General features: G+C 42.8%; 1 protein-coding gene across 1 annotated transcript; it reads left to right on the top strand.

The window, feature by feature from the left end:
- Positions 1-387: 387 nt before the first annotated feature.
- Positions 388-3,185, top strand: slc25a10a (solute carrier family 25 member 10a). Its single transcript, XM_041956437.1, has 11 exons — positions 388-477; positions 1,037-1,156; positions 1,249-1,363; positions 1,437-1,485; positions 1,875-1,916; positions 2,017-2,060; positions 2,305-2,375; positions 2,459-2,551; positions 2,639-2,716; positions 2,894-2,950; positions 3,084-3,185. Exons 1-11 carry the CDS (start codon positions 388-390, stop codon positions 3,183-3,185), a joined length of 861 nt encoding a protein of 286 aa, XP_041812371.1.
- The last annotated feature ends 11,318 nt before the right edge of the window (positions 3,186-14,503 follow it).

The following is a 14,503-nucleotide window of genomic DNA, read 5'->3' as shown; positions in this document are numbered from 1 at the left end:
ATGCTGCCACGCCACATTCACAAAACTACAGCAGCAAGTCAAGCTGACTTACTATTTTTACATGAGTCACGTACACTTCCTCCCACAAACCAGCTGCACCCCTCTCCTGGCACAGAAAGATGGAGCAAGTTCGAAGGCTCTGCACTTACTCCGCCGGACGAGTTCGGCCATATGTGGGTCCAGAATGTCCAGCTCTTTTCTGAGAAACAAAAATGCAGATTCACACAGAGGACACGTGCGCTGAGTCTTTGCGTGTAACAGGAACGGCCTCCAGCCATCGCCGGCAGTGAGAGGGAAAAAGGATGAAGAGGTGGAGGAAGTTGTCCCAGCAGCCTTTGAGAAGCCGACACTTTGCCTTCTTCCTCTGGACCCCGTTTGACGGACGACATGCAGGACAACCGCGTCTCTCGTTGGTATTTCGGCGGCGTCTCCTCCAGCGCAGCCGCCTGCTTAACACACCCGCTGGATTTAATTAAGGTAAAATCTAAAGCTAATTGATTTTTGATTTAAACATCAATGAGGCACATTTTCTTTCCTTTGAGAAATCAAGAAAATGATCGAGTTAGGCCTCATTGATCTGTCTGGAGTGTTTTTCGCATGTGCCTCTGAATCGCACTGTGGAAAATGTTAATGCAATTTCATTCTTTGAAGGTTTATTATCCTCTTTTCCTGTTGACGCCGACTTTTGGAACAGCTTGCTGTTTCATGGCGATGATTCACTTTACCTAATTTCCGAAATTACCTTGATCATGACAATCAATAGGCTTGTTTGGATGCTTTAAAGTGGGTGAAATGATGCCAGAGACAGGTCTTCTGGTTCAATTTTGTATTTCCTACAGCTGTCGTCCTGCTACTGAATTGATTCTCTTTCATTCAGCATGCTGGCTGAATATCTGTGCCGATGTTTAGTCTGAACATCTCGTTTGCTTGGCGTCAAAGCTCAAGACAGCAGCAGGCGTGTGTTTTGTCGTCGCTCTGCAAGTGTGCAGGTAGCTGTCGCTCTCACTGACCGACCCTCCCACGTGGTCATTTCCAGGTGCACCTTCAGACGCAGCAGGAGGTGAGGGTGAGGATGACCGGGATGACTGTTGACGTGGTGAGGAGAGAGGGCTTTCTGGCGCTCTACAGCGGCCTCAGTGCGTCTCTCTGTCGGCAGGTGGAAAACTGCACACACACACACTAAGTCATTCACTGTTCATGTCTGTGCTGCATCATTTGAATGGGTTTCTTTCCTTCTTTCTCCTGTAGATGACATATTCTTTGTCACGGTTTGCCATATATGAGACTGTCAGGGACAAGATGAACAGAGAGAACAAAGGCCTGATGCCTTTCTACCAGAAAGTCCTGCTGGGCGCCGTTGGAGGTTTGTGTTATGACACAGTGTTGACATATTAGTCCATATTTTGCTTTATTATTTAATGTGTTTTCTCCAACAGGGTTTGCAGGCGGTTTCATCGGGACCCCGGCTGACCTTGTGAATGTCAGGTGAGTTTAGTGGAGTGTTTTCTTTTACATTTCTTTATATTTATACTTCACACTATGAATGTAGACGACAAAGTGTTTTAGTGTTTCACCAGGAAGAAGTCACAACCTGCAGTTGTGCTGCTGTTGTGAGGCTGCTGTAGTCCTAATAAAAATCGAATTCCCTCTACTTAAAATTTCCATTTTCATACAATATTGCTGCTGCTATGAGAAATTCAGGATGGGGTCAACGATTTGATTTGATTCATCACCGGCTGAAAAAGCTTTTATGCTCATCTTTCGGGTTTGACAGGCCAATTATGACTGAATTCAATAGCAAGATAATCATTGCGAAGGTTACTCATCCTGACAGTTCGCTGGCTCTGAAATGTCTCAATCTCTCGTCGGCGCAGAATGCAGAATGATGTCAAGCTACCGGTAGAGCTCAGGAGGAAGTAAGTATAAATACGTCCTGAACAGATCTTTTAATGCAGAGAAAACTGTTAGTGGTCATATGCAAATCACCACATGGTGAGATTTGTTTTCTTCCTCCAGCTATGCTCACGCTCTGGACGGACTTTTACGAGTTTGGAAGGAGGGTAAGATCCATAAGAGATTATTAACTTTACATTAGTTTAAGTTTCCTTCAAATGCTGACAAACGACTTGAAAAAGGTGTCCAACAGGTGAAAAGTGTGAAAAATTCAGCGTAACAAATGTTTTATAGCCTCTGTGAAGACATTTTTTCACATTTTTTTAGTCCTACCCAACAAATTCAAAAGCAAACTGTCCACATCGAGCAATCTTCCTTCATATGTTCTCCATCCTGCTGTTTAATTTGTAGAGGGAGTGAGGAAACTGTTCTCTGGTGCTACAGTGGCGTCCACCAGAGGAGCGCTGGTCTCTATCGGACAGGTAAAGACCTCTGCCTCATGAAGCTTTTACGCCGCAAAAATGCTACTGTGCTATTTTGCAGCTTGTGCATTTTGCCCGTGCAGCTGTCCTGTTACGACCAGTCCAAGCAGCTGGTCCTGGCTACTGGTTGCCTGACTGACAGCATCCTCACACACTTCCTGGCCAGTGTGTTTGCAGTAAGTGACTCGCCTCTGTAAGTATGTGAGTGTGTGTAATATCACCACATTTTCTGAAATAGACACCTTTTCCTCTTTTCTGCACAGGGGGGATGCGCCACAGTCCTGTGCCAACCGCTGGATGTTGTTAAAACGAGACTAATGAATTCAAAGCTGGAATATGGGGTTAGTTTTTGTACAGTACAATGATTTAAATGTTGCTGGACAGCAGGGTTGGAGTTTCCTGGGGCGTCTCTCTTGGTCTCCCCCTCATCACTCTGACATGTATGTTTTATTCATGGGCTGTGGAGAATTACACAGCTTGACACACTGTGTCTTAGTGTTTTTGTCTCCTTGTTCCAGGGTGTGTTTCACTGTCTAACAGAGACGGCAAAACTGGGCCCGAAGGCGTTTTACAAGGTGGACGTCACCTTCGAGACGTGATGTTTTTGCCCGGCCAAAATTATGACTCTTTGCATCTTAATTGCGTAAATGTCCCTGTGCTTAAAACGTTGTTAGACTTTGCTTAAATAAGTCTATGATTTGTGTCCAGGGTCTCGTTCCTGCAGCCATCCGTCTCGTCCCCCACACAGTCTTCACCTTCATGTTCCTCGAACAACTGAGGCGGCGTTTCGGTGCAGTGGTTGTCGACTGAGAGGGAGGAAGTGATTTCTCAAGGTCGCCATGGACTTCGCAAGTTGTCTTCTGCCTCGCCTACAGCATTACAAACACAGATGACTTGAATTATCAGGTTGTGTTAACTTACAATGTCGTAACAGTTCACCATTGTGGCTCGTTACCTGTGAAACGTACTATGCTGTAAATCTGGGGTCACAGAAACTGCCTTTAAAGCTGACATCAACTGATAAATCTACTTATACAAGGCCTGACACTGAAAAATAGTGCACCCAGATCTGAATTTGAGCTTATCTGCACCGGACAGTTTTTGCAGACCGCTGCCAAAACAATTTATTTTCATACTGTGGGAAATGTTTGCAAGTTTGTGGTGCGGAGCATCATTTTCACGTTTCCCGTCGTCAAGTTAAGAGTCAAGATAACTTTCTTTTATCCTTGAGAGGATGTTTTAAATCAATATCTGAAAAGAAAAACGTAACAGATTTAATTAAATTAACAGATTAAAAGATTGGCTCCTTGTCTGCTTGTGGGCCTCGTTGATCGTTTGTCTCCTTGCTGATCGTCTGGCAGTCTGAGCGCTGCCTCTCAGGTCTCCTCGCTCTTGACTGGGAATAAGATGGCAGGTTCGGCGTGTAACAGCGTGAACAAAAGCTCCCAATTATGAGCACTTTTAACACAATATGATCATGAGGACAATCAGCAGCCTTTTAAACCGGGGGGCCTGCAAAACAACGTTCATCTGAAGAGACTTTTTTGTGAGTTCTGAGAAGAGCTAAGTCTCACTTCAGCAGCAGCAGCATGTGGATTTGTGGCTTCTTATTGTTTTATATTGTTCCAGGTGTTATTCCTCAAGTATTTCCGTTCACGGTGGTGCACAGTCCATCATTTTCAATTTGAAAGGACGCCTGATATTTTCCCACGTCCCACGTTTTCTTCATTGTCTGTAGTGATGTCAGCATTTGAGTGATGATAGTTGTCTCTAGGGTCAAACTCATGACAACTCAAGTTTTGACGGCTCTTTCTACATTAATGGAAAGAAAAACTTTATTGCTGTTGCCTCTGACGCATGTGCACAGGGAAGATGTCCAAATCGCTCTTTTGATAGATGATATAACTCAAGTTGCTTAATCGACAGGTTCCATAACCCTGTTAGGTCCGTGTAAAAAAATAATGTAATGGCGAGACGGTTATCAACAGCGGTTGTCATGGAGCTCACTAAAAGAGCAGCATAATGACAGGTTGGTAATGACACATAAGGTCTGAGTCTGTCCTCCTTTACTTTGTCGTGAAGCCACAGAAGCAGGTCTGCAGTTTCCTTTTTATCAGGCACTCTATCACAGAGAGAATACAGACTGACCGGTGTGCTGGAAGACATCCATTCAGTTTATGATGTTAATGAACACAGACACGCACACACACACACACACACATAGGTATTAAGTACATACCGTCTTACCCTTCGTTCTATTTTTGTTTGTGGAAAAGATTAAGAAGAGACCTCAAGGTTCAGATTGAAGCTGAGAACTGATGGACTGAATATTTTGGAACAGCCCTGACAACAGAAAAATAATCTGAGATTTCAAATCGCAATTATTATTATTATACCAGATGTTCATATCCCAGCACGAGGAAAAAGGATTTCTAGCTTTACCTGATCGGACACTCACTGTGTCTATGGACATTTATCACTTCATACCATCCACCGGCTTGAAATCGCCTGAATACGTTCCGGTCGCTGTGAGGGTCTTATCAAACAGAGCACATTCCTCTCTCACGGAGAAACGTGGCCTGTGCAAGCACCAGACCAAAGGGTGCGATTGTGACCCGTTTGATGAAAAGCATGCAAAGGGCATTAACAAAGCTTCTGTTCCACTGTTACGTGTGATGGTTAACACTGATGACACATTTGCCTCGTTTAATAGACTTTTTATGTCTTTTTTATGGCCTTACGGTCAAATATAAAATTGTCTAGCAATTGATTGATTCAATTTGAAAGCTAAATATTGAATTTAACTCTTGACTCTAGATTAAACTGCAGTGAAACTGGAGCCTTTAATGTAAATGACTTATGAATTATAAAATGAATTAGATAAATAAATAAAGCCTCTCAGTATTTAGGCTGAGAAGAAAGATGAAGGTCTGCTGGGAAATCTATCCTCTTCAAACTCTTCTGCAGTCCATAAAAGGGAAACATATGCTGAGGAGGCAATGTTTACTTAAACTTGTGACTGTCCTCAACATTCCCCATCCATCAATAAATGTTTGTTAATTATTACACGAAGAGTAATTTACATTCATATATAGTACTTCCTGGGTCACAGAATTAATGAGCATGTAAAAGCAGGATGTGATTTTATGTCTTTCACCTCAGCTCCAGTTTAATAAATCCGTATGATGCACCATCTGCATGCACCTGTTAACAATTTTCTGCAATAAAGATTGGTTTGATTGCATTACATTTCCACATTCCTGTGTGTGTTGAGAGCCAGTGGGACAGCAAACATCGCAGTGATTCATATGTTGCCTTAATTTCATTTAAAGTGGACAAAAGTATTTGGCTGCACTTTATAGCTGAACTGACAACTAAATTCGGAGCAAACACAAACAGGCTAAGAACAGCTGCCATGTTCAGACAGGCTGCTGTGAAGGGTGCTGAGTTTTTGCTTGTTGAACCCCTGACAGGGACTTTGGACCAGCTGCAGGCTCACCAGCCAGGGGCCACCATGTCTGAGTGTTTGACCTCTTGAATCCAGGAGCATCAGTGGGTCACAATGTCAGAGCCCGGCGAGGTGGTGATGTCCAGCTAACTATCCTATTAACTACAGCAGTCCCAGTATGCTACTTTGAAGGCCAATGATATTCCATACTGCATTATTTTGCGAGGTTACAGGGTATGTGAATATGTATATTTATATGTCTGTGCCTTGATAGCACATCCACTGTGTCGTATATCCCCACTGTGTGGAAGCCGGTCCTGGGTGCTACTAAAGCAGAGTACTGGCTAATGTTTGCGGCTAATGGGCAGTGGATGCGGCTATGTTCACACTCCGGCAATGCCAGCAAAAGTCACTTTGATAAGTCCACATCCCAAAAGCCTTCTAACTTCAATAAAATAAAATAAAATGTTAAATGAAACATAATGATTATAGTAGCACCTGTCTTGCTCCCCCAAGTTAGCTAAATAGCTAAACAGTGGTATCACACTTAAAACACAAGGACTAGCTTGCTGTAAATGCACTGTTAGAACAGTGATTCTTTACATCATTGTCTTGCACATTGTTCCTCAGCTGCTAGCTTTAGCCTCCACCTTTAGCACAGTTCCACATGAAGCCGTCCAGTGCAAGTGCACATTTCAGAAAAGAAGTGAGCCTAGTCTTCAGCCAGCTCATGAAACCTTAGCTTAATTAGCTAACTGTCTGCAGCTGGTAAAACACGTTGGCGACAGTTGTCATTTCAGCTGACAAATGCCGCTTTCCTTTCGTCTACCTCTGATTGAAATTAAGGACCCACTGTTTCAACAAATTACTGAGAATTTCAAGTGCATTTGTGGTGCGAGAGCCTGACATTTGACAGGCATTACACCACTAACTCAGCAAAGTCATTTGAGATCCCCTCTTATTACCATTCCCAGAGGCCAGGCCTTAATGACCCAGCATGGCTGGAGATGATCTCTGTTTGCCTTTGTAATCTCTTGTCAGACATATCAGGCCTTCCACTAACTCCAACGTAAACCCATCTGTGGCAATATTAGACACTTGGAGCAAATTGATGTTGCATAAGGGCAAAAAAGTCCACGTGTGAAGGAGGTTGAGGTGGATCAGGATGGGAAAAGCACGGGACTTCTACCCTGGAGACTGGAGTTTGTGTTCTGTTTGAAACCACAGGTCAGTGTCCCATACAGATGCTGAAGGATTCCTTGTGCATCTGTATTTGATGACCTGGGAATGAGAACAGGTTGGCGGGATCCCTACTTGTGGAAACCTTGGTCAGCGCCACCTGCACCACGCCATGGGCCAGTCCTGACAGGTTGTGCTGGAAGCTGAGGCCCCTGCCACTTTCCCAAGTGTTTTAAATGTGCTCTGTCAGACCACATGTGCGCAGCAGTGGAGTCATAAATCTGTGAAATTATATTTGAACAGGTAAGTAACCAAAAACTGCACTTCCCAGGTCTTCAGTTGATGACAATAATATCCCTCCCTTCCTCTCTCTTGAGGTATATTCTTGCCTGTTTCTCTCTGGGTGGTAACAGTGCTGATCTCTCTGGTTTGGAATGATGTCAGAGCTGAGAGACCGAGCGATGGTTTCACATTATGGAAAAGTTTGTGGGATGGAGAGTGGAAGCCAGGTTTTTCTCCTGAGGTCTGACCGTGGATCTAAGCTTACGTGCCTCCTCGCTCTCTTCTGCGGCTTCCAGCTCTTTGCAGCCAGCCAGAGCCATGATCCCCCCACAAACAGGAACTAAAGCCAAGGGGGCGGATGTCACAAAGGCAATATACGAGGAAGATAGTGCGTGTTGTGACTGGCACACAAGAGTCTGATTTCAGCATTTAGTCCAGAACGATGCAAGAAAAAACATATCAGAAATGTTAACACTTGATCATTCAGTCCTGCTGCACATCAGTATTATACGAATCTGGGCACGGCATGTGTTTTATGCAGCTATTGTACACCAGTTTCAGAATTAGTCCAAATTACAAACAAAACATGTTGAATTGTGCATTCATCTGTGTTCCCTCTTTGCATCACAGTTTCTCTAATTGTGAAGCAGAGCTAATGAGCTCTTTCAATCTGACAGCAACACTATGGAGCAGTCTGCGGCCAGTAGGAAGAGAGAGCAAAACAAAAGGAAGCTGCCCGCTGCTATGACTGCTAATAATAATGAAGAGGATGAGGGAAAAAAGGAGGTTGTGTTCTCAGTGATAACTCAGTATTAGCCTCACAGGGGAGGAAGACGCAGGCCATTAGGCAGGAACAACAGACATGTTTTGTAGAATTTGTTGTTTTTGTTTTTAAAGGACTAACAAAGGGTATTTAGCCCGTGTTGTTCTGTCATCCAGCCTCCTTCGAAAGGTCAGACATGACTCCGACATAAACATCTGCAATAATGGAGACATGTTCTGTTGTATCCAAGCATTCAAGGCCAATTTTCCCCTGTCAGGGCAATTTGGATTTACTTTAATTTCGGTCCATTTTGGACTGTGTAACAGGAAGTGAAGTTAGAAAACAAAAATGATGACTGAACGGTGGGGGTTTGCATTTATCACAATGCTTAATAACATCAGTGGACGTACAGAGGCTATTAGTGGACCAAGGTAATCATATTGCTTATCCAGCCGATGTAGCCTCGACACTGAGTCAGTGAACCCTGTTACCTCTGGCTTTCCTATAATAGAGGCATGACTGCGACAACAGTGAAAACAAAACTATTCTTAATTCTAATGATGTAATCCACTTGCTCTAAATTGCACTTGAGATGACGCAGAAGTTTGTGATAAACAGCAGGGAGGTAAGTTTATCTCGTGCTTTTCATTAACTCTTGTTTTTTTAGTCGGGGGGATGCCATTATATAGAGATTCACATGAAAGTATTTCTTCATTTGTCTCGAAAAGGCAACTTGCATGATAATTACCTAAGAATCAGCATACAGTTTGTGCATTGTTGTATTTCTATGCAGCATAGAGATAAACTTACAGGTTTTGGTTGCATTTCCTCTTTGGAATATGGTGAAGGAAAGCATGCAGTTCCTGCTGCTGCATCACTCTATTAAACTCATAAACATGATTAAAGCGAGGTGAATAATGAGCCGACAACTTAAACATGCTCTCACACATGAATGACTTGCAGCTGCCTGAGAACTGGCATCCAGCTTTTCGTTGCCGTAGTAACAACCTCGAGACAGCTTAAAGATGAAATATTGTGCACTTCAGTAAATTTTAATCTCGGCCACTTCATCAGCCCCACTTAAAAAACAATTTCATGTTGAACTGGGAGCTGTTTTGATAATCGATGGGACATGATCTCATTACTGTACATTGATTGTTGGGGCTGCGGGCTGCAGCGTCGGTTCCAGTGGTTGGTTACTTTGGAGGCATCGGCTCTGAACATCATGTTCCAACAGTGTGAGCAGCGGTTCTTCCCCAGCAGGGTACGTTGTCTTCCCCACTGACCCAAATGTTAATGCTCTTTCCCTCTTAAACAGGGAATATTCTCAAATCTGTGTGATCAAACTTCCAACCAGGAGAAGATGTTACTGCTGCGACACAGTACTGATACCAAAATGTAAAAATGCTCTTTAATAAACAAAAGTCCTTCATTTTAAATACATATTCAGTAAAAGTAGGTATAGTCGGGGAGAAGTAGTCAACACCGAGTGTGCATTAGTGATGGTGAGAGACTCTGGCATCCGTATCAAAGTGTACATCATGTTCATTTTCCTAATGCTTGTGTTATGGGTTTCATTTCTGTCTGCGCAGCTCATGGATGCCAACCAAATAGCAACGAAATCCCAAGTCTCACATATCCGAGCTTTTCTGAATGGACCACTTGAAAGAATGTGTTCAACAAGGTTCTCTTCAAGTCTGTGCTTTCATAAGCATTTCTGTGCAACAGTGATAGTGATAGTAAATAAGTGATGTGTTATCTATGTAAAGTATTGTATTAAACCAAAACCTGTGGTATGCTTTGGAAATCCCACAGTTTGTAGTGAACAGGCTTTAACATGCAAACATCAGTGAAGGTCCAGCATGTAGGATTTAGTGACATCTAGTGGCGAGCAGATTGCAGCCAGCTGAATGAGCTCTCTGGAGCCAATGTTTGGTTTGTCCCTTCTGGGCTACTGTAGGCAAATGGCAGTACATCTATAAAGCTCATTCCAATTTCACGAAAACACAGCGATTCTTACTCTCAGGTGATTATACACAATAAAACTATGAATATTATGCCAATAGATGCCCTTAAATCCTCCAGACTGAACCCTTAAAGCGTGTACGACTTCCAAACAGATATGCAACTTTACAAGATTAAGATAAAAACATGCAGAAAGCCATGTCTCAAACACCCCAGTGCAAAAATGTTAATCCCTGCAAAGGCAAGCATGGGGAATATGTCCAAAAATATTTGTCTTTGCGCTGACAAATGGGTGTTTATTTGATTAACTGCAACTTGTAGATAGAGAATAATGACATTATAGTCATGAATCGTATTTCTTAGAAGTAGATTTGCCGATAAGGAACACTGCATCTACTCAGATCTGTGACATGAACCCTGATCTCTGTTTCTGTTTATTCATCACTCGTGTTAAGAGTCAAAACACATGCAACATTTTAAGGAATCTTAGATGGATGATATCGTTTCTGTGTCTTCTTTTTAATTTGCAGCGACATCACGGCGCTTTTAATGGAGCGTGAAACCGCAAACTACCAAAACAAATTTCTGTAACATTTCAAACAGAGATAATACAGAACGGGTTTAATCTGAAAGGCTTTTATTTTTATGATAACATGTCTCCGTCTCCCAAAAAAGGCTGTCTTTGTGAGACACGCTCCGAGCTCAGTGGAAAGCATCACAGCGGCGTTCAACCTTCAGTTAAGGCTTGTTTGTTGTAAACTGGCCTGACATTTAAACCAAATAGATCTCTAAAATAAAGCCACATTTCCCAGCCTCTGTCTGCCCCTAACTCAGTTTTATGCTTTGCATGAATGTGCCTGGGGGCAGTTCTTTATCCATTAACACATAAGAACAGTCAAATATTGTTTTGCGGCCACATTATGAAACAATTGCTTTCATTTCCTTTCCTTGTATGGTTCGCCCCCGTGGCCAAAATTGACTTGATTTAAAATAAACAGCAGAGTCACCGATAAATGCTACGTCAGTTGATGGAAATAACACCTGACATTATAGCTAAAACGTTCTTTTGTGGCTGCTTGTTGCTGATGTCTTTAAGCTTGTCATTACAAACCTAATGTGCCTCCTCTATTAAACAGCGGAAGAACACGGTTAGTGGGATATTGTTTTGCTCACACCTTGGCCTCTGATATAGAAGCAATCCTGAGGACGGCAGATGTTGGTCATTAGCAGAGCTGTGTGTCATCCATGTGGGACTGAACATTTTCTACCAAAGGTGTGACAGGTCAATAGGTCTCAGCACTCTGTATTCTGAGCGTCACTCTGAGCTGCAACAGGCCAAGTGAGGGCTAATTATAGTGTAGCATTATTTTGCAGTCATTACAGATTTGGACTTGTTTTCACACAGCAGCACTGAGCATTTACTCAGATGTTGCAATTAAGAATAATTCTGAGTTACTTGTATTTGACTATTTTATGCTACTTTATACTTCTACTCCACTACATTTCCTTTTTACTCAGATTAGGATTTACATTATACAGAGTACATTGTTAAAGATCAAACCAGTGCTTTCCAGTCTTTTTGGCTTGTGACGCCTCACAAAAGAAGCAGCAGTGTCTATTGTCTGTGAATTATTAGCGGTTTCGCCTCTAAAGTTCTTAGATGGTTTCATTAAAATAACTGTACAAGCCCCAAGAGGTAAAATGATCTAATATTTCACAATAAAAGCAATGATTAGAGAAAAGTCCAAAAAATAATATGGAATATATTAATTTATTGTGTATCCTACCCCTTTCATCATCTCATGACCCCTCAGATTTATCTTTTATCTAATTAGGATTACAAATGCAGGACTTTATTATGATAATGCGGTGTTGGTACTTCATCACTTCTCTATCTACTTCAGTTCATACTTCCAGCACAAAATATGAGATACAAGCTTTAGAGACACAATATTCACTCCACTATCGAAAATGAGCAAGAACAGGAAAAATAAGCGATATGAATGGCATACTATATATGTGGTCTGCTAATACATGCTAATACAACAGCCTTTTAAGGCATATGTACACACATCAGAAAGCACACATACACAACCAAGGACAGGACGTCATTAACATCCACTTGTTTGGTCTCTATACATTTTCAAGTGGAGTAGTAGCTCTTCCACCACTGTCAGTTTTATCCTCTCCTCCGATGCGCTTTAGACTAAAGTAATCCACCACCACTTATTGTCAAGTAAAAGATGTGTTTTATGCATTTAAATGTTTCTGGACTGATTTATGGCTGTGTTTGGTTTGCGACGCAACCTTGAGTGATTTTGATAGTTTAACCACTGAGGTGCACTTTGTGTTGCGTTGCGCCCAGATGTGGCCAAAAAAGGTGAAGGAATGTGGCGTGCTGTGTGCGTGTGCATGTTTCCCACCGTGGGCTCTTGATGACAGCCGTTCAGATACAGGAGTGGCTGGAATGGAGGAGCCTGATTGCCTTCGCAGCTGAACATCAGCCACTTTCATCGCTCGGGTTATTTGCATTTTATGTCCTGCGATTCTCAGATGAAAACGTCTCGGGGGAAAGAGCGGGACAGGTGAATGATCTGGAGAAATGACACTCGAGAGGTATGACAGGGCCCGAATGGGCACGCTGCTTATCAGGTGCAGCCAGTGGGACATGATTATAGCCCACTCGCAGACTGACAAGGTGGCGATTAAAACACTGCAACCCGGACGCAATGAGGCCACAGTTCTGTCCACGTGCAGGGTCTAACACAGCTTCAGAGCCTCTGGTGAAAACACTGCCTCATCATCACATTAATGGGCCCATTAATCCCACTCAACGGAGGACAACCACCCTCTAAAATCTCTAATTGACAAATTATCCCTGTTGAGATTCACTCTCACAGAAGACATTCGAACAGAAATGAGCGAAAATGTCAAAAACATAAACGAGAGCCTGTTTGTGTGCGTATGTAAGTGTGTGTGAGCGGCTTTCATCACTCAGTTGAGCGCGCAGGGTTGTGAATGTGCCACTTTGCTCCCTAATATCTTGGCAAAAGAACAAATCTATCCACTGGTGGTGTGTTTGAACCGACCTGCCTGTAGATAATGATTCCCAGCTGAGGCTCAGGCAGGAACTGTCACCTTTTACTGCTGCATGGGAAATATATTTCCTCGCACGTCTGCTAATGTGCAGTTGGGTCATACATTCATCCACTATCTATAAGTGTTTATCTTTCACAGGGTTGCAGGAGACTGACATTGGTACACCCTGAAGAGGTCACCAATTCATCGCAGGGCTGACACATAAAGACAAACAACCATTCACACCTGTGGGCAATTTAGACACCAATTAACCTGCATGTCTTTGGACTGTGGGAGGAAGGCAGAGCACCTGGAAGAAACAATACTAACCACTGCACCGTCATGCCACCCACAGACCCTTTCCTTACCTTTCTGTAATCAAAGCAACAAATTCCTTGCAGGAATGTTTCGATTTGATCGGTACAAATTAGGAAATCTTTACATTTTTATCCATGCTCGTGTTTGGCTCTGTGGACAGCAATGTCTGTCCACCCACCACTTCAATTTACACTGAAATATGTTGACAACAGCTCAAACGTTTTGCAGGCATTTATGGTCCCCAGAGGATAATTCTTACTGAGTACCGCACAAAGTTGATGTTTATGGTTCTTTTTTTGGTACAGATATTCATGTTCCCCTCAGGATGAATTGTCAGAAATTTGTTGATCCTGAAATGCTAGCATGCTGATGTTAGCATTTTGCCCCAACCGCCAAAGCTGCAGTCAAGTAGTCTTGTTGAAAACTATAATACAGCGTGATCATTTCTCTTTAGCATTCGCAATTAATTCATATATTTGATGTTTGAAAAATCTTTTTTCTTGCCTCATCAAATTCAAGGTTAATGTAAATTTTATTTTAAAGTATGCAATCTCACAGTGTGCAGAACTGCTGAGAGGTAAATCAACTTTGCTTTTTTTTTTTCATTACATGCCACCAAATGCTATTGAGTGTACAGTTCTGCATGTGAATGAGAAATTCATTAAACACGTTGATGAAAGCCACTTTTCAATCACACCGCTTGCGTTCGGGGGAACGGGAAAAGCCCATCGACTCTCTACTAATCTCTCTGCTGCCCTCGCTGCTCTGCTGCTGCCTTTCATCAGTGTCTCTCGGGTGCCAGCGCTGTTTTCAATACGTACTGGGCAGAGCACCTCGCGCTGTCGACCACAACAAGCCGAAAAGATTAATTACATCCCGGCAGCACCTTTCTCATCTTCACATTCCCTCAGAACCAGTTATCATGCAAGCTGTTGAATATAAAAAAAAGAAGTGAAAACATGCATAATAAAATAGATTCTTCATCTCACAGGACAATCATCTCGTCAGGGGTGGCGCCGGCGCCGCGGCACGGCCGGCACTGTTAACACTGGAGCACTCAGGGGAAAACACCCCAGAGAAAACAGCGCTGGATCA

Source organism: Chelmon rostratus, chromosome 17 (assembly GCF_017976325.1).
Source record: "Chelmon rostratus isolate fCheRos1 chromosome 17, fCheRos1.pri, whole genome shotgun sequence".
Classification (NCBI taxonomy): Eukaryota; Metazoa; Chordata; class Actinopteri; order Chaetodontiformes; family Chaetodontidae; genus Chelmon; species Chelmon rostratus.
This window is presented reverse-complemented; position numbering and strand designations above follow the sequence as displayed.

Bases quoted from the DNA above. Each gene is read 5' to 3' on its own strand.
- slc25a10a (XM_041956437.1), top strand. From the start codon at position 388: ATGCAGGACAACCGCGTCTCTCGTTGGTATTTCGGCGGCGTCTCCTCC. The intron at 1,364-1,436 runs GTTTGTGTTATG...TTTCTCCAACAG, and splicing joins CCTGCTGGGCGCCGTTGGAG to GGTTTGCAGGCGGTTTCATC. The intron at 2,717-2,893 runs GTTAGTTTTTGT...TCCTTGTTCCAG, and splicing joins ATTCAAAGCTGGAATATGGG to GGTGTGTTTCACTGTCTAAC.